Here is a 14,708-nt window from a genome sequence, read left to right on the forward strand (position 1 = left end):
TGTGTATAAAACAACAAATCACAATAACGTGAAGATGACGTTAAAATGCATTATGATTAAAATATAAATTTTAGATCACACATACATTTTAGAATCATTTTGATGTCATTTTAATATCATCACGATTTATATTTTGCTTAAGTAGTTACAATTAGCAAATCTATATCAATTTCCATAAAATGCTTCAAATAATAGAAATTATCATTATTATTAGCGTTGTTATATATTTCATTCTCATAATATTGACATACATAAGAACGGAATTAATTTTACTCGTAAAGGGTAAAAGATTGCATAGCAATATAAGATATAAGATAGTACAACATTTTACCTGTTTATCAGTGAAACCTCTTGCAAGGAGGTTCGCATCCAAGGAAGCCGTCGCGTTCTTCGCGAAATGCGCATTAGGTAATTCTGTAGCAGAGATGGACCTTCTATTTTCTTGTTTTTCTTCTCTTATGAACACCTGTTCTTTCCGTGATGCGGAAGACCTTCTGTAGGTGGTGAGAAAATCCGAAGATAGTAATAGCGTGCAGAAAATCGCAGCTGTCGTACTGGTGAGCAGGACGAACGCGAGCTGCGATAACTTGCGCATAATGCTCGCCGCCGTTCATTCTATCCTGAGTGTGCGTTAAGCAACTACTGACCGAGACAAATTGAATTCTTAAGTCTCATTTGCGCGTCCGATGATGTCCTTCTTTGCGGTATTTTTGCGAAGATATGGTGCGAAACTGAATAGGACGAAGACACTTGATGATCTGTTGCGTATATGATAACTTTACTTAACTACCTAGCCCCTGTATTCTACTACAGTAACTCATGCATCTTATGCAGTCGTTATGTATTTATAATGACAGTTGTGCAGCTGTTTTACTTTTATATAAAATGCAACTATGTTACACGCATATAACGATTGCATAATGAGTTATATGCGTGTTAATGAGTTATAGAATTCCATTACTGGTAAAAATAGAAATTGGAGCGTAAGTCGAATGAGGTAAATGTACTAGCAAACAATTAATGGACATAACTCACTTAGTGGACAAAATGAAAAAAATTTTAAATATTAAGCTTTCAATGATATATAAGTACGCTTCTAAATAAATTTGTTGTTTATAAAAATTTAATAAGACGAATTTATTTAGAGCCGTATATATATATATTAATAAAAAATATTAAAAATTTTTTTTTTATTTTGAATAATAATTGGGTCATATATCCATTAACTGGTACATTACCTTATAAGAGGAGAATAACAGAAGTGTAAACGCCTACGTTTCCTAAGCAGAACAACAAGTCATCATGATATCAAAATGAATCATGATGTCAAAATAATCATTAAAAGTTATTTTTCAATCATTTCCGATTCATTTTAATGTCATTTGGATTTATTGTTCCGCTTGAGTTACGTTTCGTTGTCTCAATTTTCGCCTCCTAGAAACTTCGTTTACGCTTCAGTTACTCTCTCCCCTTATATTTATATAATTTACACTCCAATTCTCTCTTTCTTATTTTCGCCAGAGTGCATTTTTAAGTGCCATAAACAGTTAGTGCATTCAGAAAATAGGGAAGAAATATGCATTATTTCTATTTTTATTGAGGACAAAAAATTAAAGAAGAAATTAATATGACCGTTTTTTTTAAATTAAATTAGGTACCATTAATACCCATGTTTTCCAGCAGAAAGAAATGATTCTCTTTTCTTAACTTTTTCTTTAATATTTTTAAATCCCTGTCTTTCATTAATAATAATTTATCTTTTATAAAACGCGAAGTTACAATTTATAAATGTAATTAAGCAGGTTCTTTAGGAAATCGCGTATCTGTGCGACGTTTACAAAGTTTTATCCCAACGTGGGCAGCATAGAAATTAACTCCCTCAAACGTCTCGTCTCATTAACTTTTCACAATGAATCACATGTAAACACTATCGTTAAATTCATTTAATGACAAATAATGAAATAACAGTCGCGCGAAACAGTGTGCAGTGAAATAAAATACTTATTGATTACGAAAACTAATTCATGTCACAATAGTCACAATCTTCAATCAATCTGGGACGTGATAGAGGACAAACCACTTTATGCTGTATCGGCGAGGAGCGAAATGACGCGAGGCGCGCGAATGATAGAAAGCACAAGGAAAGTCGCGGGTGCACGACTCCCGGTGCAACAAGGATACACGCTGGCGCACGACTGACCGTTGATCCCGATTGTCTTGGTTAACCAAGCGTGACCACCGTCCTCCAACATCTTTCAAACGTCATTCACCGTCACCCTGGCCTACCAATGGTTACAGTACTATCAGCTAACAAAAACAAGTAAACTCAATGTGTGCGCCGCTTATCAGTCAGATAAAGCAATCGAGCTGATCGAATATGTGTTTCGTGATAACCTGGAAGTTGTTTGATCAGAAAGCTGGAGTATAAAAAAAAAACAAGTTTTGTTGATAGTTCGAATCCGATTAAATAATTTTATATAAAAACTCTTATTTCTAACTAGATGTACTATTTAATCACTCTGGGAGTAAATATGTTGGCAAATAAATTATCTTCTTTCCCTTTTTGCTCGAATTTTGGATAATTTTTCAGATTTAATTGCTTTCTTTTCCTTTTTAGATTCTATTTTTAGTTTTCTAAACATACTATTAATTGTTTTCATCGATCACTAAGTTTTATTATATATGGGAATGCAGAAATATAGAATTGATATCTTTAATTATTCATTCAACCTTCTTGATCCGGGAGCCCACACATCTGAGAATTAATTATTTTTCGTTCGTAATATTTTCATTCGTTGAATCTGTCATAATATTACGATTTACGCGTTTATTTTATCGCGCGGCGTCGAATGTGTCTATAATTATATTATGTAATTATAAAACTATATATTGAATGTAAACAACAATTGAACAAACTATATATTAATTGAATGTAGTACGTGATATGATTAATTTCAATTGCGCTATTAATACGCACTATGTGTTGATTTTATGGATGCACTACAGATAATATTGCCATTGTGTGTGTGTGTGTGTGTGTGTGTTTTGATGATTACAAAATTTAAAACTATTAATTTATCAGTATTTATATATATTTTTATTTTATATATATCATTTTTTAAATCTTAATTTTATCTTTGTTGTTGAACTTTATTGATCAATATATCAATTTTTTATCTAATATAATTCTTTATGGAGTAAATATATAAATGAAATGTTCACTGATCGTATACTTTTATGGTATTATATTCTTATAATTAATTTTACACAAAATTTTGTATTTTTTTATTTGTATTTTTGCTAATTAAAGAGATATTAATTTTAATGAATATTAGATTACAAAAAATACAGAAAATTGTATAAATTTAAGACAACATTTTAAATCTATAAAAACTTTTGCATTGTTATTATTTTACAAGTAAAATCATAAAATGTGGAAAATATGAATATTATACTTACATTGTATTTTATATTTTATTTTGCAGATAAAAATAATAATAATAATTTAGGTTAATATTTCAATTGTACATAAATTTGTGAAGCATATTGATCCGCTACAAGACAATTATATATCTAACCTAGCAACAATTCCAAATAATACGACAGATCTCTGGCCGGTAATGTAGAATTCTGTAATCTAACATGGTAGATCATCGAAGATCATCAGAAATCGGAGCCCACGCTGGAATTCACGCGTTTGTAAATAGCGTAATTATGTTTTCCAAATATTTTTGGCTATCGCTGCTATTGGCGATCGTGTATTTCTTATATTCGCGCGGCTTTTATGAGAAAATCAAATCTCAGTTAATAGAAGGAACATTTAATTTAACTGATACGATATATTCTGGATTAAATGAAAACTCTGGCGGATCAAAGATGTTCACTATAAGCGAATTAGAACGATATACAAATCTGGAGAACGGTTTATATCTTTCGATCTTAGGCCAAGTCTTCGATGTAACGAAAGGAGAAAAACATTACGGATCTGGAGGAAGTTATCATGCTTTCACTGGTAATTAGGTTCCTTATGTCAATTCAAATGTCTACTATATACATATATGTATATATAAAATTAATTTTGTTTATTTGTAGGTCGTGATGCTTCCTTGGCATTTATCACTGGAGAATTTGATGAACAAGGTTTAACGGACGATATATCTAGTTTGTCGATGCAACAAGTGAAAGCATTGAACGATTGGGTACAATTTTATAAAACAAACTATATTTACAAAGGTACAATTATTTAAATTGCCATGGGATATAGCAGCAGTTGATCCATCTCAGAATAATTTCTTTATCTTAAAAGCCAAAATAATTTTATAATATTTTATCAATCTACTCAGCAAGGAAAGAAAGGTATATTTTAATCTCTTTTTATTGCAAAAAATATTTTATGTTTTGTAGACATTACATGAGGTGGATCAACTCGCATATGATACTTTCTAAAGTATTTTGTATTTTCTTAGGAAAATTATATGGTAGATACTATAATCAAAATGGTAGTCCAACTGCAGAATTTTATAAGATACAAGAAAAGCTATTACTTCTTAAAAAGGAGAAAGCATTGGAAGAGGCACAAAACAGAATGTTCCCACCTTGTAATGTAGAATGGAATCTAGATATTGGTACTGTATTCTGGTGTACTGAAAGAAGGTAGGAAATTATTTAATAGTAATTGTTTTCATATTAAAGGAAAATTAAAGAAACGTGATAAATAAATCTTTTAATATGATTCATTTTTGTTTAATAGCGGTGGAATTGATAGAGATTGGGTGGGAGTACCAAGAATGTTTTTTGAGACCACACAAGGTTCATCCAGATGCACTTGTGTTAAATTAGATAGTAAGGAATATGAAGAAAATAAAGCTAGATTTAAAGAATACGATGGCTGTAATAAGTACGCGACGAAATGCATTTTGAGGATGAATAAGACGTGATGTGAGGAAGTATTATATAGTGTTTTTATCTATCGAATTTAAGATATATTCAAATTTTATATTTATATAATATCAATGCGAAAATACATAGATTTAATATATTAACTTTATGTAATTTTTCATAGTTTTGTATAATTCTATATTCATTACGATTAGCGCCTTTTATAAGAGTACAAACAAATACAAGATTTTATATAACATTTAGTAATACTCTAGATAAAAAATACACAATCACCAATATACTGATCTTAAATTAAATGCAATTTATAAGTCTCATTATACATATGATAATTATATGATATATATATATAATAAAATATGACATTAAAAAAAATTGAATTTCATTCCTAAAACAATGATGTTTTGTACTTAAATTTTTAAATGATCAGTCTTTGTTTCCATTCTTAATATTGAAAAAACATTGACGATTAAAAAAATTGTTTATATTGTGCACTTCATAGAAGTTGTTTATATTACAAAGTACATAGAATTAAATATATTTATGAAAAAAATGTATATTTCCATTGTTGCTTAATAATAAATGTATGTGTATAAGTTTTGAATTGTATCTAAACTAAAATACAACATATGGTACGAACAATGCCGAAGGTTTTAATCTTCTCATTAATTGCTTGAATTACGATTTCAGAAACAAAAAAACATACTAATTTAATGTCAAAATTACTTTTTTTTATCATAATTCAATGTAGACACAATGAGGAAGTACTAACCTTAAAGAAATAAAAGATACATTATTACTTCTTATATGATATATATTGCTGTTAATATAAGCGAGATAAATCTCAAATATGCAAATAGAAATATAATTATCACACATTATGGTCCTTACATCCTTATAGTTTGGAACATGTAAATCTACAATGCAAGAATCGAATAAATGCCTGCACAGAAAATTCTATATAACATTCTTAGTAGATGGAAATGTAAATTTCTCCATCTAAATATTATCCCTTAAATATGATTATAAAATAATTCTGATACATTTTTTCATGAAATCCTGAAGTATACATAACATGTTATTCTTCAGATATCTTCTTAAAAAAAAAAAAAAAAACATTTAAATATGTCATCGAGGAAACTGATATCATTTGAGTTCACTGTCAATTTTCATTGGTGAATTCTCTCTGATGGTATTTAATTTATCTATAAGAGCCTGCATCGAACCACATCTCTTGTACCTGACCTTAGATCCAAAAACTCTTTGTATCTTTGCACGTCTCTTCTTCAGCTTGGAAGCTGTAGGAGCAAACATCAACATTCTCTTAAATCTTTTTGCACTCATATGTATTGTAGTATCATCGTCCGAATTTTGGGTTTCTTCAAATATTGTTTCAAGATTATTTGATTTCTTATTTATTTTTTTGTCTAAATAATATTCCTTAACAATTTCTTCTTCTGTCTCCTCTACCTCATAGATCCTTCTTTTTTTTGGTCTCAAGCTACACCTTATTTATATACAAAATATTATTAGACACATATGAAAATATATCACAGTCTAATATAAAATCTTCAAAGAAGTGCTAAACAATTTACAAATTATATGTCTCTCTATGCCTTGATATTATTAAATGTTTTGTTTCATGAACATTGCAGTTTATTTCATCGAGATGAGAACCTGGAGGTAGATTATCTATTTTGAAACAAGGTGAAAATTACAAAGATGAGAAAGTTACAAAAATTTATTAAGTGGCTAATTAATGAAATTATAAATATTGTAGTAAGTTCGTTCACTTTTATATCGTTTCAAGATATGTAATCGATCCTTAGATACATGGCGAAGTATCAGTCACCCTGATAAAGTGAACTGCAATGTTTACGAAACATTGGCATTTAATGATGTATCACAGAAATAAACCACAATTTCTTTAAAGAAAATATTCATGGAAACTTCAAATATTACCTTCGTTTAACCATTTCTATAGAATCATTTTCTACAGAAGAAGGCTTAGACAACCTTTTCCTAAGAATCCTCTTGGTTTCTGTAGGTGGAGGATTAATATCTATAGTAAGCATCTCTAAATCAGCTGTTATCACAGGTACATTAGTATTGTCTAAATGATCTTTGGAGATGCTGAAAAATCGAACTGCTCTTAATTCTCTTCTTAACAAAATAATTTTTATTCTTTTTAAGATTTAATATATTTCAATATTTGTAAGTAAATTAGAATAGCGAAAATTGTTATAAACAAAATAATTTTTATAACTTAAGAAAACCAAAAGAGAAGAACAGAATCGTAAAAAGACGGGATCTTTTAGTGGAGCTTTTCTTTGAAACTTACGGATTTTCTGTTTGCTTCTCATCCATTGCTCCAGAGACTTTGTAAAATTCTTATCAAAGAATGTCAAATTTCTCGATGCTTTGTGTGAACCTCCTTCACTTATCAGAAATACATACGTCTTCCATTTTCGAGTGGAGTATACAATATAAAGTAATAAAGACGAGATTAACGTCCGTAAAACTTGTAGAAAATAGAGGTAGAACGTATTCTTTCACACGAGAAGGTACTCTTTCACACGAAATGCATATAGACTGCTAAAAAGAGAACATCGTCTTGAAACGATTAAATGGTACTTAGTTTACTCTTGTACTTCAGTTGAGAAAGGGAGAAATGCTAGGTCTGTTCTTTTCGAGCTGAAATTAATCTCTTGTAATTCTTGTCTTTTTTAGTTTTCTTTTTCCCTCTCACGCTTGTAGGTGTAATTCTATCACTTTCGAGTGTAGAAAGTGTAGCTGCAAAGAACAGATCATTTGGTCTGTTCGACTTGCTTACACTCTTTTACACTTTTTACACTTAAAATGAGATAGATATATATTTGGCATTAAAAAGAGAGAAAGCGAAGATGTTAAGTGTACAAAAATGTAAGCAAGTCGAATAGACCTATTGGCATGGTAGAAAGAAACAAGGTGAGCCATTGCGCATAATAACGGCAGAGAGGGGAGGGGGAATATGACTTGTCAACCAATCACAGAGGGCCCATTTTAAACGCGCAGATTTCAAGCGTTCATAGATGATTACTAATAAAAACACAGTATTGGAAGTTACAATAAGAATGATTTATTAATAAAAACTATTAAAATATTACAAACTTTAACATTATTGTTAAATAAAAATGAGATTGCACATTTTTTTTTGTTTTTGACATGAATGTGTCAAAAAATTGCAAAGCTCAGTGAATACAGTCATTATTGGATTTTCATAAAATGGGTGCCTCATGATTGGTTGTCCATTCTCCACTACTTTTAGGTTACTGTGCATCCACGGGAATGGCTAACCTTAGACCTGTTCTTTTTATCTGAACTTCTTGCACGGTTTATCTTTTCTCTTTTTCGTTTCCACGTAGAGAGAAAAGGAAGAAAGATGAACCGTTCAAGAAATTTAGCTAAAATGAACAGAGTCTCTTATTTTTTCCACTTTGACACGAATCACATGGTGATCGTTATCAGTTTTTTTTCGATTACATATCTTTCTCCGTATCGATAATGAGATTTCATCAGTGGCCTACCTTGCCGATCGTATCGCAGTAGAATTATAGGTTATGTCAGAACGCAGCCAGAGAACTAATCGCGCGATTGTTTGTCGCGCAGCCCCGAAAAAGTATGGCGATGTGGGAGAACGACAAGTTTCAAGGGGATGAGAATGCGGGCGATATCGAGAGCAATTTCACTAGTATCTTAGTGACACACGATCTGCAGGATTGCCTGGACGACACTTTGGACCTGTCCAGTTTCGAAAAGGTCTACGAGCAGAACGAATACGATTATAAAAGGTACTCCGATGACGATGCTGCTATCAATGAGGGGCTACCTGTCGATGACAACACGGTCGAGTGAGTCCTGACTGATTTTGGACAAATTTTTAGGCTATTACCATCTTTTGCGCTCTCTTATCTCACGATTCTCTCTTATCCTCACATTCGTTCCTCACATCACTGGGATCGATTTTGCAATCGGATCTGCGAGTTTATTCGTACATCGATATTTCATTTCCACCCTCGACGGTATTCTTTGTACCTCTCCTTATAAGGCTATACGAGTTTTGAAACGGTAACTTTAATTCATAAATCGCTCGAGGGGAGAATCGGCGTTGGAACAGCACATGGATATACCGAGATGGTTATATTGCCGATGTATTTTATCGTCAATGTATGTTTCCGGATGTTTTAAATTTTGGCTAGTGTATAATAATTTCAAAATAAAGCATATTACATATATATTGTTATGAATTTAATAACGATAGTATAAAACGCAATATGTTTTATTTTATTTGTTGACAATTTGTATTCTTAGAACAGGCAATAAACTACGAGTAATTATGTATTTTTTTTATTTTTTTTTATTTTATGATTATTATACTTTTATAAAAATTATTTATAGGAATATTATTTGTATATACATTATAAATACTATTTACAATTTGCATTTTCTTGTTGCATTGAAATCACATGTTATATTTGTTACAAATTTAATTTTGATATCTACGTATAGCAAACGTATTACTCATACTATTCTATTATATATACTTAACCTACTAGCAAAATATATAGTAAAATTGGCACATGCGGATATTTGTCATTTTGTATATTAATGAGAGTGTAAAGTCGGAAAATAATAATGTTAATATAATTATTCTTATTTGAATTTTTATATTTAGCAGAGAAATATTATTTAAATAATGTTAAGCATTTGAAAAAAATAAGATTTAAAAAATATATAAAAAATTTGTGTACACACACACACACACACACACACACACACACACACGCGCGCGCGCGCATGCACACACACACACACGCGCGCGCGCATGCACACACACACACACACACACACGCGCGCGCGCGCGCGCACACATACACACACACAGGGTGTTTCAGAATGACCGTCAAATATTTCGTGTGCTGATAAAGCGGATTAAACTGAGTCGAAAAGTTCTCTTATCATTTTGCAATTTTCACAATAGTTAACAAAATATTAATTACTAAAAATTGCGGAATATTGGTTTTTTAATAATTTTTTGCTCAAGTTTACGGAAAACTATCAACTTTACGGAAAAATAGAGACAAAAATTATTTATTTTCTTCTCATAGAAATTTTTTTAGAATTCTCATAGAGAATTTTTTTAGAATTTTTTTATATATATAAATGTATATATTGAAAATATGTATTAACATTTACAGGCATATTCATCATACCATCAATCCAGATGAAATTTATATGCGAATTCATCAAGATCAAGAAGATATATTACTTGAAGATCATGCGATCTCTCGTGAAACTGTTATGATTGAAAGTATGGATCCAGATATTAATCAGAAACATATCAATCGTTATAATTGCCAATACGAAGGCTGTACCAGGACATACAGTACCATTGGAAATTTACGTACTCATATGAAAACACATAAAGGTAAATTTTTAAGAATAATTTTTTATTAGAAATAAAAATATAGTTTATAGGATTTTTAATAATAAATGTGATAAAATTAGAATAGAGAATTTTTTAATGATAGACAATGTTTCTAACACATAAGTCTAACATATAAGTCATTTCTAACATATAAGTAAAAAAATATAACTTGATAGTAAAAATGACCATAAAATGTATAATTACTTTTAGCATATTTTATAGTTTAATATCTTTAAGATCTTTTATCTTATTTAGAATATTTATCTTGGCATTGAATTTTTATTATACTGTTGTGTATGTTGCCTCATCTATAACTGTCTGACCTACATCATTGAAAAACGAACATTATGCTTTGCATTTTGTGCTTGTCTAATATGCAATTTGTTCTATCTGCTATACTAACAAATTATATGTGTGCTTTTGTTTTTACATATTCCCATGGATGAAAGAATCTAGGTAAGTTTTACAGCCATATTTCCTTGTGGTGACGTTAGCAATGAAATTTATATTTATATAATTTTGCTTTGCAACTGATATTATTAATTCATCAATGCTGGTATAAAGGGACCGCTTTGACCTGCATGGCTTTCAGATACTGCAAGAGATAGGTAGACCTGCAATCTTTTTATGTGGAGGGAATTCTCAAAACTTTCAGGCGAGTATCGATTTAAATGTGCAGAGCCGAGTTGTGGCAAGGCCTTTCTCACGTCCTACAGTCTAAAGATCCACATTAGGGTACACACAAAAGTAAAACCATTCGAATGCACTCACAAAGACTGCAAGAAGGCGTTCAATACCCGTTACAGACTGAGAGCTCACCAAAGACTTCATAGCGGTAATACATTCAACTGCGAAGAGACTGGATGTGTTAAATTCTTCACTACTTTAAGCGATCTCAAGAAACATATACGTACTCATACTCAAGAAAGACCATACAAGTATGTTTTTCGGTACTTCCTGTAATATAAAAAAAAACATTACAAATCATTATATAACAACACATTAAATAAATCAAAAGAAAAACATTATAAAAATTAAATTCTAGATTCTCTAATTAATTTCTAGAAGCTATTACATATTGGATATTTTATAAATATTTGAGATTAGCATTTCCTGTTTATTTTAAGATGTAGAGAAAAGGGTTGCGGAAAGGCCTTTACAGCTTCGCATCATTTAAAAACGCATAAAAGGACACATACAGGTGAACGGCCATACGTTTGTACCTTTGAAAACTGCAAACGACGTTTTACTACTCCTCACAGTTTAAAAAGCCACATAAAAACACATAACAAAACTATGAATAACAATACGGTGAGTATTAACTATAGAAATATTAACAATATTAATATGTTGTGTATTAATCTAATTAAATCTTAATTATTTATGACAGAAGCATAAAGATAATAAGGATGATGATGTGGCTGAGAAGCAAAAAAGGTTAACTCAATTACAATTGAAAGTTGTAAAAGTTAGCGCAAGTAACACTACTATACCATCGTATGCTGTCATACCAATATCTACAGATCTCATGCAAAATGATGGAAACATGCCATATGTATCTGCAAAAAATGCAGCGGAGCAAATAATTCCTACTAATGTAATGGATATTATGACGCATCGCAAGTTGGACGCAAAACTCGGTTATATTTCTACCAAAGACAAAGAAGATTCGAATGAAATTACCGAAGTTACGCTTCTTGCAACAGATATCTTAGATAATTTTAACGAACAAGCAGTTAATGTTTTTAACAATAATGAGGATTATGACAAGTTTAAAGTATTTAACCAAATGACTGAATCAAATGTACAACATGATAATTTAATGGATGTTGTTGGGCATCAGAATCATTTGCACAAGTCAGCTTCGTTACCGGAAATGCATAGTGACAGTATAGCTAGACAGGATCAATCTATCCCGGTAAATTTAAGGCAGAAGATTATGCAGGATGGTTTACAAAATGCAATAGCACATATTTCCGAGGAAACAAGTTTCACGAATAATGTGAAACAGTTTAAAAATAATTCCATTACTGCTTCTGATGAAGTATTCGTAAATCAACCAAATGCAGAAGATTTGTCTGATAACAATGCGTTATATAGTGCCAACTGCATTACTAGTCATATTACTGACATTATAAGTTCCTCGAACGAAACCCACCTTTTCGAGAGCGAAATGGATACTCTCTCATTCATGGATGATACGAATTTACAGAATGAATCTCTTATCGCAGTTTCAAATCAGGATTTACATGTAAATGCAGTTACAAACAGTCAGTCTGAAGCCGTTGAACTCGCAATAGCGACCGAAGAGGAATTACCTTCCTCTTGGATAGATGTGATGGCATTGGCAACTGCGCCTGCATTGAGAGCACAATCTTGGTCAGAATTAAATGCTTTTCCTACAGTTCATTCTCTAGTAGATCTAGTAGGCCCAGAGCCTTATCCACTAGAAATGGAAACTCAGCCATCTACGGAAAATTTAAAAAATGTCAATGCAATGAATACAGAACATACTTTGGCAAACATCGACATTGTACAATGCCAAAAACTTGCAGAGTATGAGCATAAAACAAATAACGTAAAGAACAAAGATAGAAATGTTCTACAGGAGATTACTGCAGATGCTGATATATGTAAATGTACTGATTGTAAATGCGATAATGTACAAAATTGCCAGAGTTGCACAAATACCCCGGTCGGCGAAATAATGAGAAAAGATACGGTACAACTCGTAAGCGACTTTATGTCTTCTTTGCAAGGTAAATGTTCCTGCAACGCCGAGGCCGGTGGTTGCGATTCTTGCTGTGTTGTAATTTGTTTAAAGACACTGCAGCAGCTACAGAAAATATTTAGTAATTGTTGTAAGAATACTAGCAATACTACAAATGCATGTTGTAGGGAAAAGTTGTTACCATCTTTGATGAAATGTCAAGTAGCAAGGAATCAGTGATTTGCAAATATTCTTTATTAATTTTAACTAGTCACGCAAAACAATAATGCTGTATCTCTATGCTAATCCCCCAAAAGATTTGTGATTTTACACCTGATAGCTTTAAATATGGGCAACTTTTTGCCTTTCGAATATTTTATTTAGACAAATTGAAAATATACGACTGTACATATATATGCTATATTTGACAGAATCTGTTAAGAGATTCTACATATAACATATTCTATACATTTTGTGCCAAATATTTGTAGACTTTTTACAAAAGTGTTTATACATACAAAATTACTGTTGCATAATTATAATACACAATAATTATATTACACAATTAATAATATACAAGATGTCCGCAATTTCAAAATAATTTCACAAACGTAACTTAAAAAAAAAATTAACAATTGACAATATCCACAGAATGCAAGCAACAATTGTAACAAAATAATAATATAATATGCAATTGTTTGTATATAAATAAGTTATTTTGACATAAACAAATGTTTTATAAATATATGTTTGATAATTTTTTGTGCAACGTAAAAATGGATAGCTAGTATATTTTTTGATATCTGAATTACAAATATGCTGTTTCTTGTATGGTTGGTCTATAAATATATATTGTTGAAGAACTTGTCACAAATTTAAGAGCGTCGAAAATATATACAGCATATTAACGTTACTTCTTTTTCTAATTTTTATTTATGGTAAATATAAAAATGATGTAATAATAGTTGTATGTTTAAGAATATTATTTATTTAACTTTTGAATGTATGTTCCCAAATAATAGCGTTAACCCTAAGAACATTATACATTATTATGGTTTATATCTACGCCGATATTTATAAGCAAAAACTTTTTGCTAGTGCATGTTTACTAAAAAAGAACTTGATATTTCCTCAGTTAATCAGGAAATGCCAAATACTTATAAACATCCAAAGTATTTGTAACGTTATTGCTATAACGTTACTAAGATACTAAGTTTTAAGTTTTAACTAGAATTTAGTGTTATGTTGCATTATTATAATGAAAAAGAGATTGGAGAAATGTTAATTTTTAACAATTTTAGCGTGAAAATTTTTATGGCTGTTATAAGTACTTGCAATAAAATCAATGTACCTAAATAGCTTGTAAATATAGCAGCATATTTATTATGTTGTTAATGAACAAATATAAAAACTAATTCAATAAAGACTCTATCACAATTATCCTCTCAATTATCTTCTTTTTGCATCTACATTAATTTTAATATAAAATAAAATTTGACACAATGTTTTAATAAATATACATGATTTAACATATTTTTATTGTTGTTACACTATACAACAATATTATGATAAACATGTTGAACACATGCCTTTTTCTAACTGATAGTGTCGAAGTATATATATATATATATATAT

General features: G+C 30.4%; 5 protein-coding genes across 16 annotated transcripts in view; 2 read left to right on the plus strand and 3 right to left on the minus strand.

The window, feature by feature from the left end:
* LOC108752749 (alpha-(1,3)-fucosyltransferase 7-like) overlaps window positions 1–3,471 on the minus strand; it is a 6,497-nt gene extending 3,026 nt beyond the window's left edge. The window contains exons 1-2 of one of the 12 annotated variants that reach the window (XM_018493810.1): window positions 3,460–3,471; window positions 332–731 (exon numbers count right to left, since the gene is read on the minus strand). In XM_018493810.1, coding sequence (XP_018349312.1) covers window positions 332–595 — 264 coding nt within the window. In that variant the 5' untranslated portion in view covers window positions 596–731; window positions 3,460–3,471. The other 11 variants (XM_018493809.1, XM_018493808.1, XM_018493803.1 and 8 more) reach the window with 11 other exon arrangements.
* Window positions 3,472–3,591: 120 nt separating this feature from the next.
* On the plus strand, window positions 3,592–4,997 carry LOC108752804 (neuferricin). Its single transcript, XM_018493897.1, has 4 exons — window positions 3,592–4,012; window positions 4,093–4,233; window positions 4,467–4,653; window positions 4,751–4,997. The coding sequence occupies exons 1-4, from the start codon at window positions 3,643–3,645 to the stop codon at window positions 4,935–4,937; spliced, it is 885 nt and encodes a 294-aa protein (XP_018349399.1). The 5' UTR covers window positions 3,592–3,642; the 3' UTR covers window positions 4,938–4,997.
* A 665-nt stretch (window positions 4,998–5,662) lies between these two features.
* Window positions 5,663–7,594, minus strand: LOC108752805. Its single transcript, XM_018493899.1, has 3 exons — window positions 7,238–7,594; window positions 6,859–7,029; window positions 5,663–6,403 (listed from the first exon to the last, which is right to left on the minus strand). The coding sequence occupies exons 1-3, from the start codon at window positions 7,261–7,263 to the stop codon at window positions 6,043–6,045; spliced, it is 558 nt and encodes a 185-aa protein (XP_018349401.1). The 5' UTR covers window positions 7,264–7,594; the 3' UTR covers window positions 5,663–6,042.
* Window positions 7,595–8,473: 879 nt separating this feature from the next.
* LOC108752746 (zinc finger protein 148-like) lies at window positions 8,474–13,574 on the plus strand. The gene is made up of 5 exons (XM_018493794.1): window positions 8,474–8,786; window positions 10,134–10,363; window positions 11,019–11,301; window positions 11,491–11,674; window positions 11,754–13,574. Exons 1-5 carry the CDS (start codon window positions 8,557–8,559, stop codon window positions 13,311–13,313), a joined length of 2,487 nt encoding a protein of 828 aa, XP_018349296.1. The 5' UTR covers window positions 8,474–8,556; the 3' UTR covers window positions 13,314–13,574.
* Window positions 13,575–14,629: 1,055 nt separating this feature from the next.
* LOC108752791 (ATP synthase subunit delta, mitochondrial) overlaps window positions 14,630–14,708 on the minus strand; it is a 1,366-nt gene continuing 1,287 nt past the window's right edge. Inside the window, exon 5 of the mRNA XM_018493881.1 lies at window positions 14,630–14,705. The gene's annotated coding sequence lies outside the window, so the exon portion shown is untranslated. The remainder of the gene's footprint in view (window positions 14,706–14,708) is intronic.

Source organism: Trachymyrmex septentrionalis, unplaced genomic scaffold (assembly GCF_001594115.1).
Source record: "Trachymyrmex septentrionalis isolate Tsep2-gDNA-1 unplaced genomic scaffold, Tsep1.0 scaffold62, whole genome shotgun sequence".
Taxonomy (NCBI): domain Eukaryota; kingdom Metazoa; phylum Arthropoda; class Insecta; order Hymenoptera; family Formicidae; genus Trachymyrmex; species Trachymyrmex septentrionalis.